Genomic DNA, 22,798 nt, shown 5'->3' on the forward strand with positions numbered 1-22,798 from the left:
AATATTTTTTATTGACTAAGGAAGCCATGTATTTGAAATTGCTTGTAGGACAGAACCCCACTTATCTAAACACACGACCCTGTTTCCTCTTACGACGGCAGCGCGCGCTCTTGTACTGATAAGACACATCTTTAACAGCTATTTCCACGGAAACTATAGAAGCAATTGAGATGGGGCTGCTTTTAAAAACTAATTCAATTCATTGTGAACATTTTTCTCGCTTTCGTCCCCCATCTATCTTTAATAGAAAAAAATTTTTCCGCGGGTCAACGTTTTGATGTTTCAGTTTGTGAGAAAATGCATTTCAATATATTAAAAAAAATTATTTAAGTGAAATCTGTACAGTTTTTGTCTTAACATTTGTTCGGTGGCGTCCTAATGCATTAATTTACTAATAAAAAAAATCTGAATGAAATACACATGTAGGTTTTCTTTTTTTGATGTGAAACATATCGGAATACTTCAAAACAGTTCGCAGCGAATAAGTTATGTTTTTTAATTTTTTCGGACACTTAAAATATTGTTAAGTATTCAAAATAAGCATTGCCTGATGCGTATTTTGATTCTATACAATATGAAAAAAAGCTTGGTCCAAAAATTAAAATTTTAAATTTCGTTTGATATTTGGCAACAACGCACGAAGAAACAAGGACAGTGCTAACGGCAATCGGCGTGTGTTAGAGAGAGAGAGAGAGAATGCGCCCATTTACTTCCACACTGCAATCTAAGAGTGGGATGCTCAGTAGATGCAGCGTAATTTATGGTGACCGCATCAACCTAAAAAAAAAAAAAAAAAAAAAAAAAAAAAAAAAAAAAAAAAAAAACAACCTTAATTTTTTTGAAAAATTAGTAATACCGTGGAAATTGTCATATCGCATATAAAAATGATTGGCAATGGTGCAGTTTCAGCTGTAATTAAAGAAAAGCGACAAAGAAGTCGAAATCTTTCGCCAAATGAGAAGACAGTTTTGTTAGATCAGTCTATGTGCAGACTGTTTCGACAGACGGAAATGGGTTCTGAAGTCCACTTCATCATAGATTTCAAAATAATTACTCCTTTCGCGAATTGTACGAGGTCGACGCAAGGGAATATAATCATCTCCATCCGAATCTTCTTCGAATATAACATTGTAAGCTGCTGGAGCCATTTGTTTACATACGTTAAGCGAGATTATCTGCGCAAACTGGATGAACATGGCCAGTTAATATAAAATCTCGCTTTACTCTGGAAAATCGAGATTACGCATGTGGTGAAACGCAGAATCGACAAAACGCGTTTATATTGAAACTAATCGAGATTAATTTGCTTAAACTAAGTTGGTGAAACCGGCCCTTAGAAGTGTATTTGTTAGTGACGTAAATATTGGCAATAAATAAAACTGTGTAGTAAAATATTTAATTGGGATATCCATTTACGCACACGGTAGTTTTCCCAAGACGATTTATTACTATTTTATTTGAATAATTCGTAACAATATGTATGCAGTTTTTAATTAATGTTGTAATAGTCGATTATTTCACACCTAATATAATTTTAACACATTGTTTGTGGAATTTTTTTTATTAAGTTCATACCATTTTTTTTAAATTATTATTTCGGAACTTTGGATAGATTCTGACTACAGTTATTATGTTTCCTGGTATTTTCTCATAGTTCACACTTCGCACGATGGCTTGGTTCTAACGATTTTTAAATAGAATATTTTTAGTAACAATTTAACTTTTTATGGAATTAGTTGTAGAAAGATGTAATACGACATTTTGAATATTTTAATTCATTAAAAGATAAACTGTTTTTGTTTGCTAATTATTTTGATGGAGCTATGAAATGTAGACCTAAACGAGGAATGAATTACCATCTATAATGTTAATAAATACTTGCCATAAGTATACGAAGTTCCAGGTAAAAAAATAAAACCTAAACGGAAATTTTTTGTGCTTTACCAATCGGAAAGTCGAGTAAGTAATCGTGTAAGGTTTAGCTTACTGTCAGAGCCGTCACACGATTTAATTAGACTACTGGCACAAAGCTTGGTCGCTGGTAAAAACAAATCAATTAAAACCATTTGTTTGCTACAAATAATGTAATGAAGCTCCACTTTTAAAGGCCGCTTGGTAGCGCAAACAAACTATCAAGGCTTTGTTCCTTTGTTTCAAGTTTATCGATGTCACATACCCCTCTTTCTTGGCTCGCAGCACGGGACAAAACAAAGCTAAGAGACCACCAGACAAATTATTCCGCAGAAACCTTGTAATCATAGAACTCTGCGCATATTCCCCCCCCCCCCCCCTTAATATACTTGCTAATAAGCACAAAATTGGTATACGTACCCTTAATGCAATATTATTTTACTGTCTCATAACGTTTCTTAACTAGTTTTCGTCAACAGATGTTTTGTGGAATCAGTACTGAACATTTGGGGAGTGTACATGTGTGAATAAGTTACCATCACGATCCTGCATTTACTACACACACTATTTTTTTAATATTTTCTTTCAGGCTATTAAAACGAAGCCATCGCCAGTGTTTATTCCAGCAAACATTAATTTACTAAGAACACAGTGGTCACAGTTACAAACACGTTGCAAGTTTAAAATGACATGGACCACGTGGATTTATATACATCTCAGAATTAATATTTATTTCACAGTTGCTGTTTCCGGTTTTGAGTCCTGGCTGCAAAGGGCGGAGCTTTCGGTCATGGCTCGTTAATTACTGACACCGAATCGGTGTACCCCCACAGTCTATGGGGGGAAAGCTTAAGATTCACTAAATTAAGTAAGACGCCCGAACAGTTCCGAACATATCCGATGTTCACCGCTTCGAGGACGGAATATATATATATAAAAAAAAAAAAACAAGTCTGCGAGAATTATTAATTTGTTACGATTTTAGAGTATTTTAATTGACGATGACTCAACCTAAATCACCTATCATTTTAGCTACAATAATTTAGACGTAAGGAAAACTACCCTCCCGAAAAAAAATTGCGAGAATTTTATTTATATAACTAACCAAACCTACTTTTTACCTTTACAACAGAAAAAAAAAATTAAAAAATCCGAAGACGCACGAAAACGGATTATCCGGACGTTTGACTCCATGCCATTGAATCTAAGGTTTCTCGGCTACGCTGAAGTAAAATAGACAAACAGCGAACAACACCAAAAATTGTTGCGAGACAGCCTCATTTTATAAATCGATTTTGAAAGAAGAGGAAAAAGAAATTAAGCGGAGGTGTGCCTGAAGAATAGATACAACCCGTAATTGTTCTCTAGTAGGTATTTCAGGCACATTCCATATCATCTGTAAGATTAGGTATACCTCAAAGTTACACGCAATTCCTTACTTCCTTTCGCATTAGGTGAAGAATACCTAATAATTTTGGAATTTCTTTCGGAATTTCTACTTTAATAATTAAAGAATTTCACGATTTAACAAATTTTAATATGGCGGCTGCCACAGTAATAAATGAATACTACACATTAGCGGGTAAAATTAAAAATAATATGGCGGCAGCGCCCTCTAGCAGACGAAAACAATATGTTGGCAGCGGCCTCCAGACAACAAAAACAAGATGGCTGCCATGACGTCTTAGCGACTGACGTAATATCTGTCTTGGCAGTCTGCCGGTGGCTTCCGAAAAGGAAGGATTCGTCGCCATTTTTAATCGAATGTCCCTGCCGGGATCGAATAGAGGACCTTTGTATTTTTTATAAACATATTATTTATATTTTTATATTTAAAATTGTTCCATTAAATCGGATAAGAACTACGGAATTTTAAGATGGCGGCCGTAACGAAAATTGCAACATTCAGGGTTTGGAGTGCTTGATTCCAAGATTTTTAAATTTAATATCGAGCCTGAGGTTAGAGTTCAAGGTCGTTTTCAAGGTCAAAGTGAAATAACAAGTTCAAGGTTAAAATTCAAGGGTTAACAATATCAAAGTCAAAATTCAAGCTCAAGGTCGAAGGTCTAGGTCAAATGCCAGTTGTCAAATTAATAAAATAGTATTAATTTTTTTTTAATAAATTAAAAAAAAATGTTACCATTAAAATCGTATAATAATTAAAGATTTTCAAGATGGCGGACAATTTCCAAATGGTAGAGGTTTTTATATTAAAATTAAAATATTTTCTATAAAATGTAAAATTTTTCGGTTAAAATAAGGTAATATTTACGGATTTTCAATAATGCGGCCGTAACTAAAATTGCAACGATGACTTTCGAGGTCAAGGTCCTAATATCTGCGACTTAGGGCTGCTTGCTTTTAGGATTCTTAAGCCACTTTTAGGAATTTTCATTTTTTTTTTAACGCAAATGTCTTTTTAGGCATTCCAAATTTCGAATTTTTTGAATTTTTGAGGAATAAAACGAGTAATTTTCCCTCAAAACGGAAATTTTTTTCTCGAAATACGGAATTTTTTTTTAGGAATTTTGAGTCATTTTTTAAGGTATTTTGAAGGTCATAGTCATAAAAAATGGCTGCCGTGACGTCACTTTCTAAAATGGCGGTTGGCATTAAGCACCACAACCAGGAACCATGTGCATGGATCGACACTGATATACTACGAGTTCCTAATAGTTACTTATACTTATTACAAACCATTATATTGTAAAAGTGCATCATGTATGTCAAAATGACACTTTTTTTGGAGAACTTAGTATCATGGGACATTTTAGTGTCATATTTGTACAGTAATATGCTATATTTGTTTAATAAACAGACTTCATAAAAAATAAAACCAATAACAAAGAATTTTCCAGCTAAAAAAAATGTAATTGGCCTGAAAATAAAACAAAAAAAATATTGTCTTTAGTTATTCGTCTAACGTCTTTACGATTTGACCACTATACACTATAATAACTCATTAATAATGGGAATATCGCTTTCACAATTAATGTAATTTTTTTTTTTTTTAGCAGAAACTGCAATTTACATTATATATAGCAGTTCTTTGGTAATATTAATTTACTTTGACAAATATTTTGCACATTTACCATGACGTATGTGAGTACCCACGAGTACAGTGCACTGACAAAAAAAAGACACTTATTAATTTAACTCTTTTGTGTGTAAGTTTGTCTATACATAAAAACGGGTAATTTAATACCGTCAGTTATTGTAATAAAATGTTTTCTAGAAAACATTGTGTAAAATGACACCAATAGTAAGTACTATTTTTTTTTTCAAAATTATACCACAAAAATGTAAGATTACTAAATCTTTGTAAATGTAAATTTTGTTTAAAGTGCATGCCTTATTATCGAGACATGGGGAAAATTCCTAGAAAATGCGCAGTCATAAACAACTACAGTAACGCAGGTTGAAATATGGTAACGAACAACAGTGTAGATAACCTTGCGATAACGCTTCTCAGAAAGCGCTTCAGCGAATAACTGCAAGTTGACGTATTGCGAACAAAACTGTGCCCGACCTTTCAGCAGCACAACCTGTCGGCTCACGGCCGTCGAACTACAGTGTGTCCATAAAAGAACATCCCAGTTATACAATTTAATAGTATCAACTGTAAGCGTTGTAGAGTGTTGGTTCAAGGTTACAATCGAAGAGTAACTTCAATTTTAGATAGGCGCATGCGCGAATACCGTTTTGTTGTTTTCTCGCTTGCAGCGCGAAAGAATGGCTCTTTTCGCCAATTAGTAGATCATGTATCTGTAAACTTTGGTATCAAGATGGAGCCCCTCTCCATTGGAATCACTTTGTAAGAGAGTGGTTGAACGTCGATGTCCCTGACCGTTGGTTTGGTCGTAATTGTCGAAACCACAGAGCTCTTTTTCCCTGGCATACACGTTCACCTGACATAACGCCATGAGATTGTTTTTTTCTTCCTTTAGGGCTTTATAAAAGAACATGTCTACGTTCCGCCGCTACCTAATGACTTGCTAGAGTTGAGACACAGAATTGAAGAGGCTATTGCTTCCATTATACCGGACTTGTTAACCAAAGTGTGGGAAGAATTACACTTTAGGTTGGATGGGTGCCGTATAAGTAAAGATGCACATGTTGAACATTTGTAAGAGAAACTAGGTAAGTTTACCTTCAATATTATGTATGATTTGTTGTACATAGTCTAAATTAAACTTCTATAATATACCATTGAAACTGGGACATTATTTTATGAACACCGTGTTCCGGAAGGGGCAACGGCATATCCAGGTCAAAACAGAAGGATGAAGGGCATTTTTTTTCTGAATGTAACCTCTTTCATGAGAAAGGAGAGTCAATGGTGCCATACTAGATTCTTTCACAGTGTTAAAATATGTTTATAGAATTTTACTCAGTTTAATTTTTTTTTAAATTTTACAACCGTAGAGTAATAGAATCTCACAGACTAACAGAAGTGATAATGTAACAGAGTTAACGTGTGTAACGTATGTAACGAATATTGCTCGATGGCGCTGGCTTAAATTGGAACATCTTTACAGCCGTTTACAATTGCAAGCAAGCAGCGAATGGTTTCGTACACTATCTAAAACTTTAGCATACTTTTTGCCTACTTTCGCATACATTCACAACTCGTAATTCGCAATTCTAATCTCTCAAATCTGAGATTGGATCTGGTATTAGCATTAGAATGGTGACAATTGGTATATACTTTTACAATAGGGTTGGTTATGTATCACGTTTTAGCTAGGGCTATCATAAAAGTCATTAATTCATTCTTAGATTCCACTGAAGTCATAGACGGTCACTAGTAAATAAATGTTAATTTTCCACCCATAATTACAAGTGTCATATTCCTCTTACCTGAGAAGTTTAACTTCTAACGCACGTGGCGACCACGCACCAGTATTTTCCCACTTCGGAGGGAGGGCAGCTGGCCCCGCCCCTACTGCCATTATCTCCCTCTCTCCCTTGGGAAAGTGTAATTTATAGACATTGAAAAAAAAAATTGTTTCGTTCAACGATAGTCTACAAGCCAAACATGTTTACCTTTGAGCTGTTTGTATGATTAGCGAACATTTTATCTGGAATTCTGGGAGCCATATGCAAAAATCTGTAGAATTCCCAGGAGGGCCCCGGGGGAAACGTTTATCATTCTCATTTCACAGTAACGATTTTAACAAGCGCAAGCCCATCAAAAAGAAACTTTTTGAATTTGGGGGGTTATAAACCCCCCCCCCCCCCCCAAAAAAAAATAAAAAATCTACGTCCATGCTGTGAGCCAATGAGAACCAGAGAAGTATCGAATAGCAGCCAGCCCAGTTAATGTCACAAAAAAACAGTCATCTAAAAGGTGACATTTGCCCGAGTATGCATAGAATTGCGGAATATATCCTGGAGATCGCTGAACACACGACTTTCTACAGTGCCTAGTTATTGCACGCCAGATTATTGAAGTGACAAAGCCTACATCATCTAATGGGAAACACCTAAGCATATACACAGTTGTAAGAAAATTTGGTCTGTAACAATAAAATGTTTCCTCTAATATTTGTAGGTGGTTATTGGCTTCCGGACCTACAGAAAGTGCCAAAAATTCGAGATCCCATGAGAATTGTCACTCAAAAGTATAAAGGTTTACTCCGTAACTTTAGGGTTTACGGTTCTCTCGCACGAAAAGGTTCACTTCATCATGGGAATATATGATTCAACAATAGGTTGCGCCATTACAAAGAATTTCAGGTCAATCATTTTACTTACTCTTGCGCAGACACGTGCTAATATGTAGGTATATGCATATTTATTTATTTTCGTCTTTAGGTATTGGTGGCGCAGTTACGGCGATAAGCCTTATATTACACTCAAACACATGTTATGATATTGCATCATATATTAAATTTTTAAAAAAAAAAAAACATAACAAACATAATAGATGAAAAAATAGATATTTAGATATAAAGCAGAATTTTTTTTTAGTTAAATGTTCAAAGATAAGAGATAAACACTACAAAATTGAAACAAAAAGCTAACTTGCATGTAACTAATAATTAAGCATAGGCATACACTTGTTGGAATATAATTAACACTTCAAAAAAATTGGCTTTGCAAAAACAAGATAATAAGTACTATTACATTAAAAACAATCATACACCTTCACATACAGATTCAAGGAGTAGGTAAGTAGGTGTTCCAAATATTTTTTTTCAGCCTGTGTTCGAAATTAACTAGGTTTTTGAGTATATTTGTTTGACCGTCCTTTAACAACGCTTAAAATAAGACTATTTTCTATTTCCGCATATAAAACCAAACTTTTCAAAACGTGCGCCCTAAAGTTGGTGTTCCAGCTACTAGTTCGTCATCGAATCGCACTCGTCACGAGCAGTCACGTGTTAGTGGCACTTGCACTTGCGCGAGGTCCACGTGATAATACCGCCACACACCCCTCCCACACGGACCCTCGCTCAGGAAGGTGGGGGAGGTGACGGTCTTCCCCTCTTTGATGCTAGTCACAAGACTGCTCCCCGATCAGTGCCCGAACATACCCGAAGTTGAATATCGCACTTTGCTCGTGATCAACCAAACTTCAATTTTAGTTACGATCATCTAGTCGTGCTACCTTCAGTGGCGGATTCATAGGGAGGGCGCAGGGGGCGACCCCCCCCCCCCCCTTGACCAGGGCAGCCCAGCACCAAGCATGGTTCTGGGCAAGGGGAGGGCGCGCACCCGGCCGCCGATGTTATACAATACACATTCATACACTTACTTTAACGACTTCATGTCTTGGAAACAGTTTGAATAAAGTTTTATTAAGCTTTGCATGTGACTTGATTAGTTTTAAACCAATAGCTCAAGATGTCTTTTAGCGGCGGGATAAATACGTGTGTCAACAACAGCAAATATTCGGGCGAGACGTAAATGAAACGGATAGAGCTTGGAAAAAGATCTCTGGCTGCATCCAAGCAACCAAGGTGACGTAACAAGGGAGTGTGTGGAAGAGGTAGACATGCGCCCCCCCCCCCCTTGAGATTTTTCTGTATCCGCCACTGGCTACCTTCAGGGGCGTATGCCAGGTGGGGGAGGAGGGAAGGGGGTACTATCCGACCTTAATTTAAAAAATAAATATACATAATCATTCCCACCAACCAATGGAAAAGATTTTGAAAGCAAACAGCAGGCAAAGTGGTACTAAAGCCCCCCCCCCCCCCCTTACTAAACCTACCTTTCACCTTTACAACAGCAAAAAGTATCCGAACTCGCACGAACGCGAATTGCTCGGGTGTTTGACTCGGGGCCGCAGGTGAATCGGCGGGAGGCGGCCGACGCGACGGGTGGTCGCTTGCGTCGCTGTTGCGCGCGAGCAGCAGCGACGTGGTCGGCGTCACGTCGGCGATGCTCGGACCTCGTCGAAACCTGGCGGCCGGGGCGTCCACCCCGGGGTGGGGAGGGGGGCATGCGCTATCTCCCGGGGCCCCCGGAGGGTCCCAAGTCCCTGACGCGAGCGAGCTTCTATAAAGAACTGGCGGCCTAGCGGCTTACACCCAGTGCGACGGAGACTGAGAGTGGAAGGAGGGGGGAAGGGGGGGGACTTCCCCGACGTTGTTCCCGGAACGAAGCAGGAAAAAAGCCGGGTGTTGTGGCTGACGGCTGCAGTCGGCGCGGCGTCGTCATGAAGAGTAGTGACGGCGAAGCAGGTGGAGGAGGTGGTGGAGGGGGCTTGGTCGTCAACCGACGGTGGCTGGCGACGGCCGTCGTCTGCGTGCTCCTGGTGACGGTGACCCGCCCGGACCTGCCCCGCTACCTCCGGCGCCGCCAGCACCACGGCTTAGGTGAGTGCCGCCGAAGACACGAGACCGTCTTGGGTCACCTACCGCGAACTGTGCACCGAGTCGTGTCTACTGTTCTGCCGGTCGCTCGTGAGACAGCTTTTAGACATGCACAGAAGAAGAAGACTAAAATCAGTTTACTGCATTCAGGGGGTGACCACGTCTGCATGAATACATTGTAAGCGGGTAAATCCGCCCCCCCCCCCCCCCATTTTTTTACCATAAAACGTTTGTTTATTGTAGTGTTTACATTGTGAAAAAAAACCTTTAAATTACTTTTTTTATGAAATGGGCTGTGCGGAGATTCTAATTCATACTTACTAAACATCATCAGACGTGGTCAAGCATCATTCCCGCAATGTTTTGGGTGCAACAATATGGCGATGGCGAGGTAAAAAAAGATACAACTACGTCACAACATGCCGTCTCCTGACGATGCATTAGTCATTGTGTCATGGAGGTAAGAAATAAAACAATTTTGTGGTTAAAACGTTATTTTAATGCTGATTCCTTGGTGATTATTTTTTTTTTTAATTATTGTTTAACGAAATACTCACTTTATGAAAACATTTCAACGATCCATCCTAGTGAGTTACTTTCAAAACTTTTAAACAAACTTAGAGCATTAGCCTTTACACAACTACGGCTCGTCTTGCAAACCGATTGCTTACCAAAATGGCTTCAACTTAACCGATACGGATAGCCATCGTTCATAGACATGAAAGCTATAACCACAACCCGGACAGTTCTGAAGTTTACCGAAGTAAAAGGTTAGGTTAGGTTCGTTCGGTGCAACAAATAATAGTTATCCCCCCCCCCCCCCCCATAAAATATATAAATGGTGTTTATTCACGAGCGTTCGGCAAACTTAGGAGAACTTCGGCACTGTTCGGGGTGTCTCTCATCCCTGTGAACTGTAGGCTTCCCAACAGACACCTACTACATGGGCAGGGGCTCTTTAAATTTTTGTTTATTTTGCCGAAACGCAAAGTCAACTAGGTGCTCAACTAGAGTGACCCGTGGATTTATTTTTGTGTTAAACAGTGTGAATGTGATAACAGTATATAGGCTAGTTATGTCGAAATTATTTATTTCAAGCACTGAAAATAAAAACTATACTGTACATTTATAAGGAGTAATCGCAAGAATAGTGGAAAGGTACCGCCAGTAACCGTTTAGGTTCATCCAAGGTCGGCCCAGACCGGCGGTTTTAACTGCCTGCAAAAAAGAAGAAAAAAAGAAACGTAAATCACTAAGTTTCTGTCGTAAACGCCGACGTTACTAGTACAATGAAAACAAAGCAAAATAAAAAAAAATTGTAACCCAGCAAAAAGGTTTCGAACTAACAGCAAGAAAATCTCTCAGCGCAGAATACTAATAGGCCTATATACTTTATTAAGTGAAACGTGCCTAGTCACACGCCCGAATAATGCGCATTTGTGCATCTCTTTATTTTAACTGCTATAAAAGTAAAAGGCAAGTTCGATTATGTGTTCTATATAAATGAAATACTCGCAAAAAAATCGCTCTTCGTTTCTTATTTTCCATGAGGGTAGGTTATAGGTCTAGTTGATAGTTACTAAAATGAAAGGTTAATCATGTTAGATCAGCAACATTTTAAATATTCTTAAATCGTAAAAATGTATGAAATCTCTAGATTTTTTTTTAATTTTAAATTCCGACCGCGAAGTTGCATGAGAGAGCGCCGAACTCTGGATACGTTTTGGAACTGATCGGGGGTCAGTGAAACATGCAGGCTCCGCCGAAGGGGAGTCTAGGAAGAAACATCCACGTCATCTCCACGTGCAGCGCCATTTAACTGTGACGCGGTCTGTTGCAGCTGTGCTGCACGCAGCCTTGACAAGTTCCTGCGAAGCGGCGGAGATGACTCTCACGTCCGGCTGAGTGTTCAAAGCTTCCTGCAGCCTGCATCAGTCTAGCATCCCTAGCAGCCACTATCGAGCTCGAAAACAGTGCACACAAAAGTGTGAATAACAAGGCCGCTTGCACAGTTAGTCCATTGAAATGTTACATTCTTTTTGGGCTTAGCGTGCGTTTGTCAGAGGACGCAATTATATTTTTTTAGTTATGAAGAGGGGGGGGGGGGGGGGGGGGTTAGTGTAAAGTTAAATCCAAGTTTGTGGGGTTGCAACCCTTGTCCCACGGCCGTCATCTTTGAAAAAGAGGTTCAAATGTTTTTTACGATTTATCTGCCAAACTATAGGTCTCACAAAAAAAAATTATTCAACATTTTTTGTTGCAAATAAAATTATCTACAACTTTTGTCCAGTAACGTTTGGTCGTAGAACCACAAATAAAAAAGGTATAAGCGACAATCCATAAACTTTTGAGAAAAAAATCTGTTTGTCGATATAACCTTTTTTTCTAATCATTTTATAAAAAAAATCAGATCATTTTTATAGATGGTGTTTTAAGGAACAATTTTTATTATAAACATTTTTAAAATTATTTATTAGTTAAGGTTTTACAGCGCTGCGAAACAAATACTATGCTTCAGTATTCATAACTATACATAAATATTAATGATTTGCCATAATTTTTAATCATCTTGTTATTTGTTTTATGATAATCTTTTTAATTATTGATAATGCAATATTGTTAATTATTAATTACTGATTTGACACTCCATCACAAAACTTTGGAATTATTGATTTTTAAAATACTTTCAAATCATTGAGAGTCATTACCGAGAATAATGCGCAGATAGAAAATACCCAAGTGACAGTTTGGGAATAAAAGAACATCTGCCTGACTTTCATCTTTCAGTTGTCTACATATTTCGCTACGTGCGGACATATTTTATTGTGTTTTCAATTGTGAAAGACTTATAATTGTGAAAACTATTTTGAATGTTTTTGGACACGATTTTAAGTTAAGTGAACATAGTTTTGAGTTCAGTGAGAACTATTCAGAATTTTTTAATCAGCATTTAGACTTTTTAAGCGTGCTTTTTGTATTATTCCATAATGAGTGATTGTTTTATTTGTAAAAAAAAACCTTTAGCCGAAAATAAAATAAGAACTGTGAAGGAAAAAGGAGTAAAAACTTTACTTGACCGAGCTGTAGCAAAAAATAATGAGGTTAATGAACAATTTTTACGAACTGTTTCGGAAGTTACTGTACATATTGCATGTTACTGTTATTACGTCGACAGTCGAACGGATAATGTCGTTCGTTGTCACAGCAGCAGTTTATCTTCAGTTTCAGAAGCTCCAGAGACAGGCTTTGATTTTGTGAACAATTGCTTCATTTGCACGAAAAAGCACCAGTCGACAGAAGTACAATTCGACAAGAACACTGTACCGACGTTATCACAAGAGATATTTCTTGGTAATGAGAAGAACAAAGCTCATTTTATTATACTTCTCAAAACTTCATTCTCGGAGGTGGGTTTCAGTGTCGACCAAGCAGAATCAGATGCAGACCCCTCATCGTTCGCTCTACTCTTGCTGCATCTCAATTATTTGACTCAGTTACTGTTGTAGCTGAAGACATTGACATGCTTATCTAACTCACAGCACTTTGTAGAAAACAATTAAATGTATTTTTTTTAAAACCATCAAAAGGACGAACAGCAGAACAATTATATTGGCCGTCAGGTTTTATGTACGGAGACGTCATTGCTGATAAATTACTGTTTCTCCGTGTTTTTTCAGGATGTGACACAACTTCAGCTGCTTACAATATGGGTAAACTTAAATTTCTGAAAACCCTGGAGAAACATCTAGAGTTAGCAAGTGGAACGGCGTTGTTCCTCAACAAGAGAGTTGACCCTGCTTTGCTCACTGTCATTGGTGAACGTTTTTTAATAAAGATGATAATTCTCTTGACAGCCTAAGATATAAACAATTCGCCAAGGCAGTGACAAAGAGTACATTATTTAATTTATCTTCACTTCCTCCAACACAAGATACAGCTCGCTTTCACAGCTTCCGAGTCTACCTTCAAGTCTAGTCATGGCTTGGTAATTATAAAGATCCTGAAACCTGGGGCTGGAAAAATGTGGAAAAATATTGATGCCAGTTCAGAGCTCTAAACCTCCAGCACACCCTGAGCATCTAAAATTAATTTTCTGCAGATGCAAAGGAAACTGTGGAGCGATGTGTGGATGTCGAAAAGCAGGCCTGAAATGCTCTGCAGTGTGCTTCCATTGTTCTGGGGAGACTTGCAGCAACATAATGGAGCTCTCGAAATTAATTGAAGAAAATGATTTGAAGATGAACCGCCGACATTGACGCTACTTCCTTCTCCGGTTCTCACTCAAGCATTTCATATAGAAAGCCAACCAAATGCTGAGCCGCAGCCTGGTCCATCAAAAAGATCGAGGACAGAGTAGTTGTGATTTATAAAATCACCGTGGATTATGCCTACTGGGGATACCACGTAAAAAAACGCGCCTCCAGACTCTACCTCGTAGGTGGTGGGGAAGAGTCAATAATTAATTAATAACAATATTGCATTATCAATAATTAAAAATATTATCATAAAACAAATAACAAAATAATTAAAAATTATGGAAAATCATTAATATTTATGTATAGTTATGAATACTGAAGAATAGTACCTATTCGTTTCGCAGCGCTGTAAAACCTTAACTAATAAATAATTTTTAAAATGTTTATAATCAAAATTGTTCCTTAAAACACCATCCATAAAAATTGTCTGATATATTTTTTTTAAATGATTAGAAAAAAGTTATATCGACAAATATATATATATATATTTCCTTAAATGTTTATGGATTTCGTTTATAAAATTTTTTATTTATGGTTCTACGACTAAAAGTTACTGGAAAAAAGTTGTAGATAATTTTATTTGCAACAAAAAATGTTGACTTTTTTTTTAGACCTACAGTTAGGCAGATAAACAGTAAAAACCATTTGAACCTCTTTTTTTTTTTTTTTTTTCAAAATGACGGCCGTGGGACAAGGGTTGCAACCCCACAAACTTGGATTTAACTTTACACTAACCCCCCCCCCCCCCCCCCCCCCCTTTTTCACATCTAAAAAATATAATTCCGTCGTCTGACAAACGCACGCTAAGCCCCAAAAAAATGTAACTTTTCAATGGACTAAGTTGTGACTTGAGACAACGTAAAGTATTCTCCATTTGATTAACCTGCGAAGTTTTTGCTTAGATTTTACTTACCTGACTCTGACCCGAAGTCATAAACTGGGCCATGTACTATTCACGAAAAGATTTTCAGCCCAGCTGCGTGTTAAACTTTGCAGCATCGTCTTTGTTTCGTGGTTGTCTGGGTTTCTTCCAGGCACATGTCTACGGTCAGCTCACCAACCATAGCAATCCAGTGCGGAAGCAAACACGCCCTGAATGACCTCGAAAAATAGGAGAGGGCAATGGCTTCTCTTGCAAGCAGCCGCCGATTACGAAGGGACAATAGCTAGTGCGGGCATATCTTCTTGCAGTCTAATGAGCGATCAGATTATTTCGCAGAAAACACGTGTCGCTAGTCATAAAGTCCGATTATTTCGCGGATTCATTTTGCTTCACAGTTCTCTGCTTATCGTTGGGGGCAGAAAAATTTCGCATTTTGACTGACCTCCAAGATAGACTTCACAGTCCTTTGCATACTGGGCAAATGTCACCCGTTCATTGGCTGGCGACAGGTGAGACGTCTTAACTGGGTAGTCTGTGATTCGGTAGTTATTTGCATATTTGAATTTTAGCCTACGATGAAAACTTTTTTGTAACTGAAACAAAAATATGAATGTAATATTACAGACATTTGTAAATTGGTACATTTACATGAAAAAACCTGAATGAATACAAAATAGTGTTCGCAGTAATACTCGGTTCGGATTCTTACTTCTTTGTGTTGTCGCAGTACCTCCTCAATAGTTAAAGTTATTTGCAAACTGTTTCCTGAATGGCTCTCCAGTATTAACTGCGCATATAATGAGCATGATGCAACAAAATAAAGTCAAATAGTTGAATATCCGAATACCTTTTCATTGATTTAAAAAATAATATATGCTTGAATAAAACATCAATTATAATATAAAATTATAAGCCAATGTTCGTAAAATATACTCAGCATTATTTCGAAAAACGTATTTTATGCATGCAAAATTAACCATAGTCATCTGTTGCACAACGTAAGAATATATTTCTTGAAGTATTACAAAGTACAGAATTTTTTTTTTCCTATGTATTGAGAAATTGATCCAAGGATTTTTCCGGTCCCCAACTATGGTACATGTAATAAAGGCTGTTTAGAGTGCATTGGTCGGCCACAAGGCCTCATCCTTTTCTCCTTGTTTGTAACTGGCTCAGGGCACTGCAGTCCGATCATCGACGCGATGCGCTGTGCGTGTGCTTCAAGTCTACTTTGCTACCCAATGAACTCGCGTAATGATCGTGGCTCTAGTCATAGAACGTTCTTTAATTGATCATTGGGCTTAGGCCACTGCTAGATCACAGTCATCTAGACAGGTCTGGCAACTCAACCTTCACTCTCCGTTAGCTTAATGAAGCTCTGCGGCGGCCTACGAACAGGCGACGCTAGTAGTACTTCACCCGTCTTAAACATGTTTAATCGGAGTTTTGTATAAAAGTGGGCTTTATTTTTTCAAGTCTGTTTAGTTTTAAAATTCTATTACAGTTTAGGATTTTTAATTTATTTGGGAGCTTTGTAACGGTTCAATGCATAGCAGTAACTCGTAACTTTGCTGCAATTGTCAGTTAAATGTTGGAGTGTTGAGATTGCTGAACTCAAATAAACTGGGATTTCCCATAAAAAAAAGCATATTTAAATGTTAAGTGCGTATTCAAATAAAGCATATTCGTTTTCTATACGTTTTAATCTGCAAGCGAGCGTAATTATTTCAAATGTGATTTTTGAGATCAAGTAAATATTTTTAATGTAAGCAAGCAGAAGTTCGTTTTGTTTAGTTATAATTTAAAGGCTAACGAATAATCCTTTTAATTTTAGCGTTTGAATTCAAAAGCTACGTTTACATGTAATAAAATTTTTAGGCATAGTAATTAATGGAATGTATTATCTTCCTTCTTTGAGTAAATGACACTTATATACATTTTATATTATAAGTTTCAATTTATACCCAGAAAGGTGATTTTAAAATTAATATACATTTTGAGATATTACGTGATTATTTTAAAGTCTAAAGACTTTAAAAACTTAAAATATTTTTCACTTTCACGTATGGTTGCTGCAAAATGATCACCCGTGTAAATAATTGTAAGGAAAGCTAACTCATGTGGTGGATTACTTTACAGATGGAGTTATATAAGATTTATTACCTAATAATAATGAATCCCAAATAAAACTTCCCATTTAATACTATGTCTGATATTTAAATTTTAAAATTTAGCAGAAACCTAGGACAAGAGCGAGGCATTCTCTCTCTCCACTCCAGCTTAACTAACAAATGCGGAGAAATTTTACGATATTGATACGGATTAGGCATTTACCATGCACCTTAACGGATGAAAAAATTCTAATCTGAAAAAAATCTCAAAAATTGAGACGACATTCGGCATATTATAGGTATACGAAATGCCCATTTAACACAATGTTAATAATGAACTCACTACTACTAGCGCCATTAGTTCGCAGGCCGCCGCGAGGTTCACTGGTGCCTCAACTGTTTAACTACAAAGTTATGTATACTACTCACGCACGCGCCTACTTAAGTTAAATCACATTGTGTGTTTAGTTTATTATAAAAAAATCCGCAGACAAAAAAACTTTTATGAAGTGTATTGTGTCCGTCGTTAACGTGTTCGATTTTGATCACTTATTCACTCGCGAAGAACGATTTTTTCAATTGTTTATCTCCCTATTTTTCATAGTCGATAAAAAAATACTTGCAGCATAAATAATATAATGATGGCAAAGAGTTCGAAATATATACTGCAACAAGGAAAGACCACAGAACAATATTTTACCAAAATATATAAAATCTGAAATGAGTAACGGGGCGTAGATTTTAACCCTGAGACGACTTAAGTGTAGTGGCGTGTAATGCACTTACTATGTTAAGATAGACTTCAAGAAACTCGGACACGAAATGTAACGTAGAATTCTTTAAAATAATGGCGAGCGCGATAAATAAATGCAAACCGTGATTCCAACTACATTTTTGAACGCGAATCACGCGTATTTTCCGCACCCGCCGCTAGAATTCGTTGCCGGAGCAGCTACGTCGACTATCGAATCATTTGATTAGCGAACGGGAATTTTACATCTTTGCAGTGAAATGGCTAAGATAAAAGCTAAAGAGACGTGAAAAAATAATGAAACCCGGCTTTAGAACTAATTTTTGACAATTTTTTTTTTTTTTTAGTATTGCCCATATCCTTAAAATTCACTAAACATTTGATACTATAAATATTCACTTTTGGCTTTGTGAACTTTGGTTTGCGCCATCCGCCACAGATGGCAGCACCGTGATTGTTGTTACACATTTCCGGTCTTTGACTTCCGTCGCATTCACGAAATTACTCCCACAGAATGCCGTATACGGAGAGCTAAGATGTTACACATCAAAACGTTTCTTAGAAATAGCTGCAGCAGGTCTCGAGTTACAAATATATAAACATTACAGATACGCAGTTTCTTTACGAAGTACGTTTTTGTACTTCGTTATAAGGAATGTCTGTAAAAGAACTTCATTGAGATTTGAGAACTGCAGACAAAAGTTTGAAATTACGAAAAGAAAAAGAAAAAGAAAAAAAAGTATGAACCCACGCGATTTTTTCTTTGTTAGCGAACTGTGGGCCTTTGTGATGGAGGACGTAGCGCGTGACGCTCGCCTTTGACCCCGATCGGAGTCCCCCAGTCCGAGTTTCTTTGTTCTGATAACTGTTAGGCTGGGTTCGTTCACTACTAAACAAATATAACAGTAACATTAACAGTAACAGTAACAGTAGGTCGGGCGCACAAGATATGACCGCCGTGGTTTCGAACCTGCTGATACCTAGCAGCGCATGGGACGGTCGTATGCATATTGAGGGAATATATATAAGTGTGAACATCTTGGCTCTCGGTATACGGCATTTGGTAGGAGTAACTTTGTGAATGGAACGGAAGTCGCATGAGACGGAAATTGTAACTGCGATGCTGCCATCTGAGCCGGATGGCGTGAAGCAAAATTCACAAAGCTAAATGGAAATTTACAGTGTTAACTATTAGATGGATTTTTAACAATATAATTCATAGTAGAATATCAGGTTCAAAACCGGGGTTTAGTATTTTTTTAAAAGTCTTTTTCGCTTTTATCGGAGCCGTTCAATTGTGTAGTATATAGTTTTAAATGAATCTCTGCAAATAACATACTTAATTATTGGTGGTAATGCTTAGATTTTAAAGGATTTCAGAAGAATGTATACCCCCCTCTCATTTCTTCCCACATGCGTACGCACATGTGCCAAGCTAATCCGTACGGGTCCGTGACCGCATGCGCGACGTAAGATAATCCGTTCCCAGAGATCCGTCTCCGTTTACGTAATCCGCCTCAATTTACGTGTAGGGTAAACGGGTCTTGAAGGCTCACTACTTTCGCGTTAACTTTTATAACTTTTTAAACATTGTTTTCTCACTACAAAAATTAATACAATAATATAATAATATAAAATAAACACTATGTGGGTTCGCTTACAAATTCCATAATAATGAATTATTCAATAAATTAAAATCCAATTCCAATTACATGTTCTGGGAAACAATGTCTCGAAAACGAGCTTGGAGCGCTTTCTAGTTGCTAATACTGGTACTACCGCAGTAAACAGTAGACACGCTGCTGCACTCTATCGAGTACAAACATAACTGAACCTTGAACTACTTCATCGTGCTGCTCCCAGTGTCAATCGTTGAAAGTCGGGAATTAAAACTAGCGTTCACGTTTAAATTACAATGAAAATAATTTAAAAATGTAAAGTTATTAAGATTAAATCTGCAATATTATTGACTATTTCTTCTCTTAAGCACTGTAAACGTGAATTAGTTTATTTAAAATTGTAACACGCAGACTTTCTTCGAAACATATTTACAAAATATATGGAAAATTTATGTTGAATGTTAATGCTTATAACCCTTTTTAAAATATACCATTATTGTATGCCTATAATTGAAACTTAATTCTAACGTGCAATTTACAAAACATGCTTCACATATGTAACGTACATAATTAATAAAATATATAAAATTACACACTTACCAGATTTAATTTTTTTTTCTGTTTTCTTCAGAACTTCCTTCATTTTCTTCGTTCAGGAACTTAAGATATTTTTAAATCATGATGGTTTTATAACTATACGATAGTGACTTCGTTGCCATCACATACAAAATAATTTAAATTTGTAGAGTTTGATGTGATATGTAAATAATGAAATAGTGACCAAAATTGTAATTCACTGCTCCATAAAAAAATAAAATATATACATACAAATTTGTGTTGTCAATAGTTTTGGGGGTTTGTGAACAGTGAAAAGAAAAACTATGTACAAATTTTCTGGAAGTCGCACCACGGTAACAACAGCGACAAATAATCCTACTTCAAAACCTACTTTATATTGAATACGTAGTTACGAAGCTGTTGAAAACATCGTAGATTTCCTATGTGCATTAAAACACAAACAGACTTTTGAATGTTCCATGAATTGCTAAATTACAAATATATCTCAAAGAAAGAGCAGAAAAAAGGGGCAAATATTTCCCTGATTAGTCTTTTAGTAAATGTTGACATATCAATTCAATAAATCTTAACAAAGATTTTTAGAATAATGTTTATTTTTGCTTAACCTCAAAAGCCAACATGGTTATAGTTTACCGACAACAAATTCGACCATCAAGTTTCTGCAAATTAATATTTTCTAAACCACTATTAAAATTTGTATTATTTACCTTCAGAGCTTCTCAATTACCTTAATTATTTATAAACAATATCACAAATGTTATGTCGTAAATTCTGCACACAAACTCGCACATTGTACACAACATGCCAATCACCTGTCAGACTTTCCGTTAGCGCGTTAGCTTTCTAAAGTCGCCGATAGATAGCATTAGTAGGCGTTGCTCGCAACGAAAACAAATGACTGTTGATATTAATGCAGGTTCACTAGTCGATCATTGGCAGCTGATTATAATTTTGCACAAATATGCGACCATGTTATGGTACTGGCCGGCAAGGAACTATCCGGTTATCGACAGTCGACAGCCAGTCGTAACGGACATTTGTTCCCGCAAGGTTGGTGCAAGTCTGGCCGGAGTGGAGAGTGCGCCGACTCCTGGAGTGTATGCGCAAATACGTGTGGGTATTTGAAGGGGTAAAAAGTGTTGTGAAGAAAACAGGCTACCGCTGTACAGCTCATAATGACTGGAATTTTGATTTTGTGTCACTTAATGCTCGCGCTGACAGTTGTCAACAGCTGGGGTGAGTCATCTTATTAATAGTTACCTGTCTTCCGCCGCTTTGCGCGCGCCTGCATGCATTTGAATTGGGGATTGCTGGCAGACCAATCGGGGCCACTGCCATCGACGATGAGCTGCGAGTCACGTAGACACAGCAGACTTTCGCTAAAAGATAGTGTGTACATATCAGCTAACCAATTCAATTAAAGAAGTGGTTTCGCAAGTGTCGCTGATTTTTTCCCCTTACTGTATAACGTGGCCATATCGTGTAACCACGTGCGTTTATAAGCGCTAGACTAACCTACTGTATGACCTTGCGGTCCATTCTTCATATCACCACGAACCTGTTTTATTAAACATTTTATTTTTGTTGATATTGAGGTAGCCGTTTTAATACATAGTTTATTACTCATTAATCTATAAAGACTTGCGGTATAAGAAATTTCACGATTTTTAATTTTTTATTTATTTATTTTATTTGCACCCAATAGAGTGCATTTTTCATTGCATTTAAGGGAAGGTGTAAATGAGATATTTTTTAATATCCTTTGGAATAAAATAAAATATTTTTGTTTTGTTTATAAATGTTAGGCCTACATATCTGATTCACCTCAAAGTAATTCCTTTTATTTAGGAAGTTCACTAATACTAATGTTTGCTAAGATAAATCATGTGAATTTGTATTTGTAATACATGTTTACTTATTTTATCTCTAATGTTTATCAAAAGCTATTGATTGTGAAACAGTATTTACAGTATTTTTCACAAGAGAAACAAGTATAGGTATTTGACTTTTAAAGACAATTATAATTATAGATATGATTAGAAACGCCCACCTGTTCGTAATTAGCGGCATTATGATATTAAAAAAATATAAATTTTATCTCTATAATCAGGGGAGCATAACCTACTATGTTATATTACTACCTAAGTTAACTTTTTAAATTGGTAATTACATTTAATTGTACAGTCCGAAGTGAAGGAAAATGAAACAACATGCTAAACGTGGTGGTTCGAACAATTTTTTTTTTGGTCACGTGGTCACGATTTTGCATAGGAAATTATTACGTAGGTCTATTTACTTATGTTTTATTTGGTAAGAATTTACAAAATTATTTTACCTTCTGAACCTTGCGGTAAACTACTGTTATTTAGTTGCTAGTTTTATATTTTATGCAAGGTCCAGTATGTGCTGTGCTCCAGAGACCAACTTAACTGAAAACATTTAACTTTTGCCCAAACTCTACATTAGCAAAATTCCGGCCTTGTTTTTTTTTCTCTACCGCGTGAGATTTTATTATTTTAGAAATTGCACTCTATTTAAAGTGACTGTACTTTAATAGAGTTTAGTATAAATGTACGAAGTTTACTTTTTTTTACTGCACATGTTTTTTTAGCAGCTATAGATAATGTAGAAGTCATAGGTTATGCTCTATAATTATTTGAATTAATTAAAAAAAAATATATATATAGTAAGAAATATTGAAACATTTAAAAACATAATAATCACAATTTTTACAGAATTTTCTTCATCACGAACTTCCAGTGACAAATTATCGTGATATTTTTTGCCTCAAGGAAGCAATAAAGTAAAAACTTGTAATAATTTTGAATTACTATTTTAGATATATTTTTCCTAACTGCACATTGCTAA

The 22,798-nt window shown here is 36.7% G+C and overlaps 2 protein-coding genes across 4 annotated transcripts in view; one reads left to right on the forward strand and one right to left on the reverse strand.

Annotated features, from left to right (window-relative positions):
* LOC134546213 (uncharacterized) overlaps positions 1-20,753 on the reverse strand; it is a 720,520-nt gene extending 699,767 nt beyond the window's left edge. Inside the window, exon 1 of the mRNA XM_063388829.1 lies at positions 20,638-20,753. The gene's annotated coding sequence lies outside the window, so the exon portion shown is untranslated. The remainder of the gene's footprint in view (positions 1-20,637) is intronic.
* Positions 9,537-22,798, forward strand: part of LOC134546214 (protein cueball) — a 100,247-nt gene continuing 86,985 nt past the window's right edge. The window contains exon 1 of one of the 3 annotated variants that reach the window (XM_063388830.1): positions 9,537-9,734. In XM_063388830.1, coding sequence (XP_063244900.1) covers positions 9,575-9,734 — 160 coding nt within the window. In that variant the 5' untranslated portion in view covers positions 9,537-9,574. The other 2 variants (XM_063388831.1, XM_063388832.1) reach the window with 2 other exon arrangements.

The sequence above is a fragment of the Bacillus rossius genome, chromosome 1 (genome assembly GCF_032445375.1).
Source record: "Bacillus rossius redtenbacheri isolate Brsri chromosome 1, Brsri_v3, whole genome shotgun sequence".
Taxonomy (NCBI): Eukaryota; Metazoa; Arthropoda; class Insecta; order Phasmatodea; family Bacillidae; genus Bacillus; species Bacillus rossius.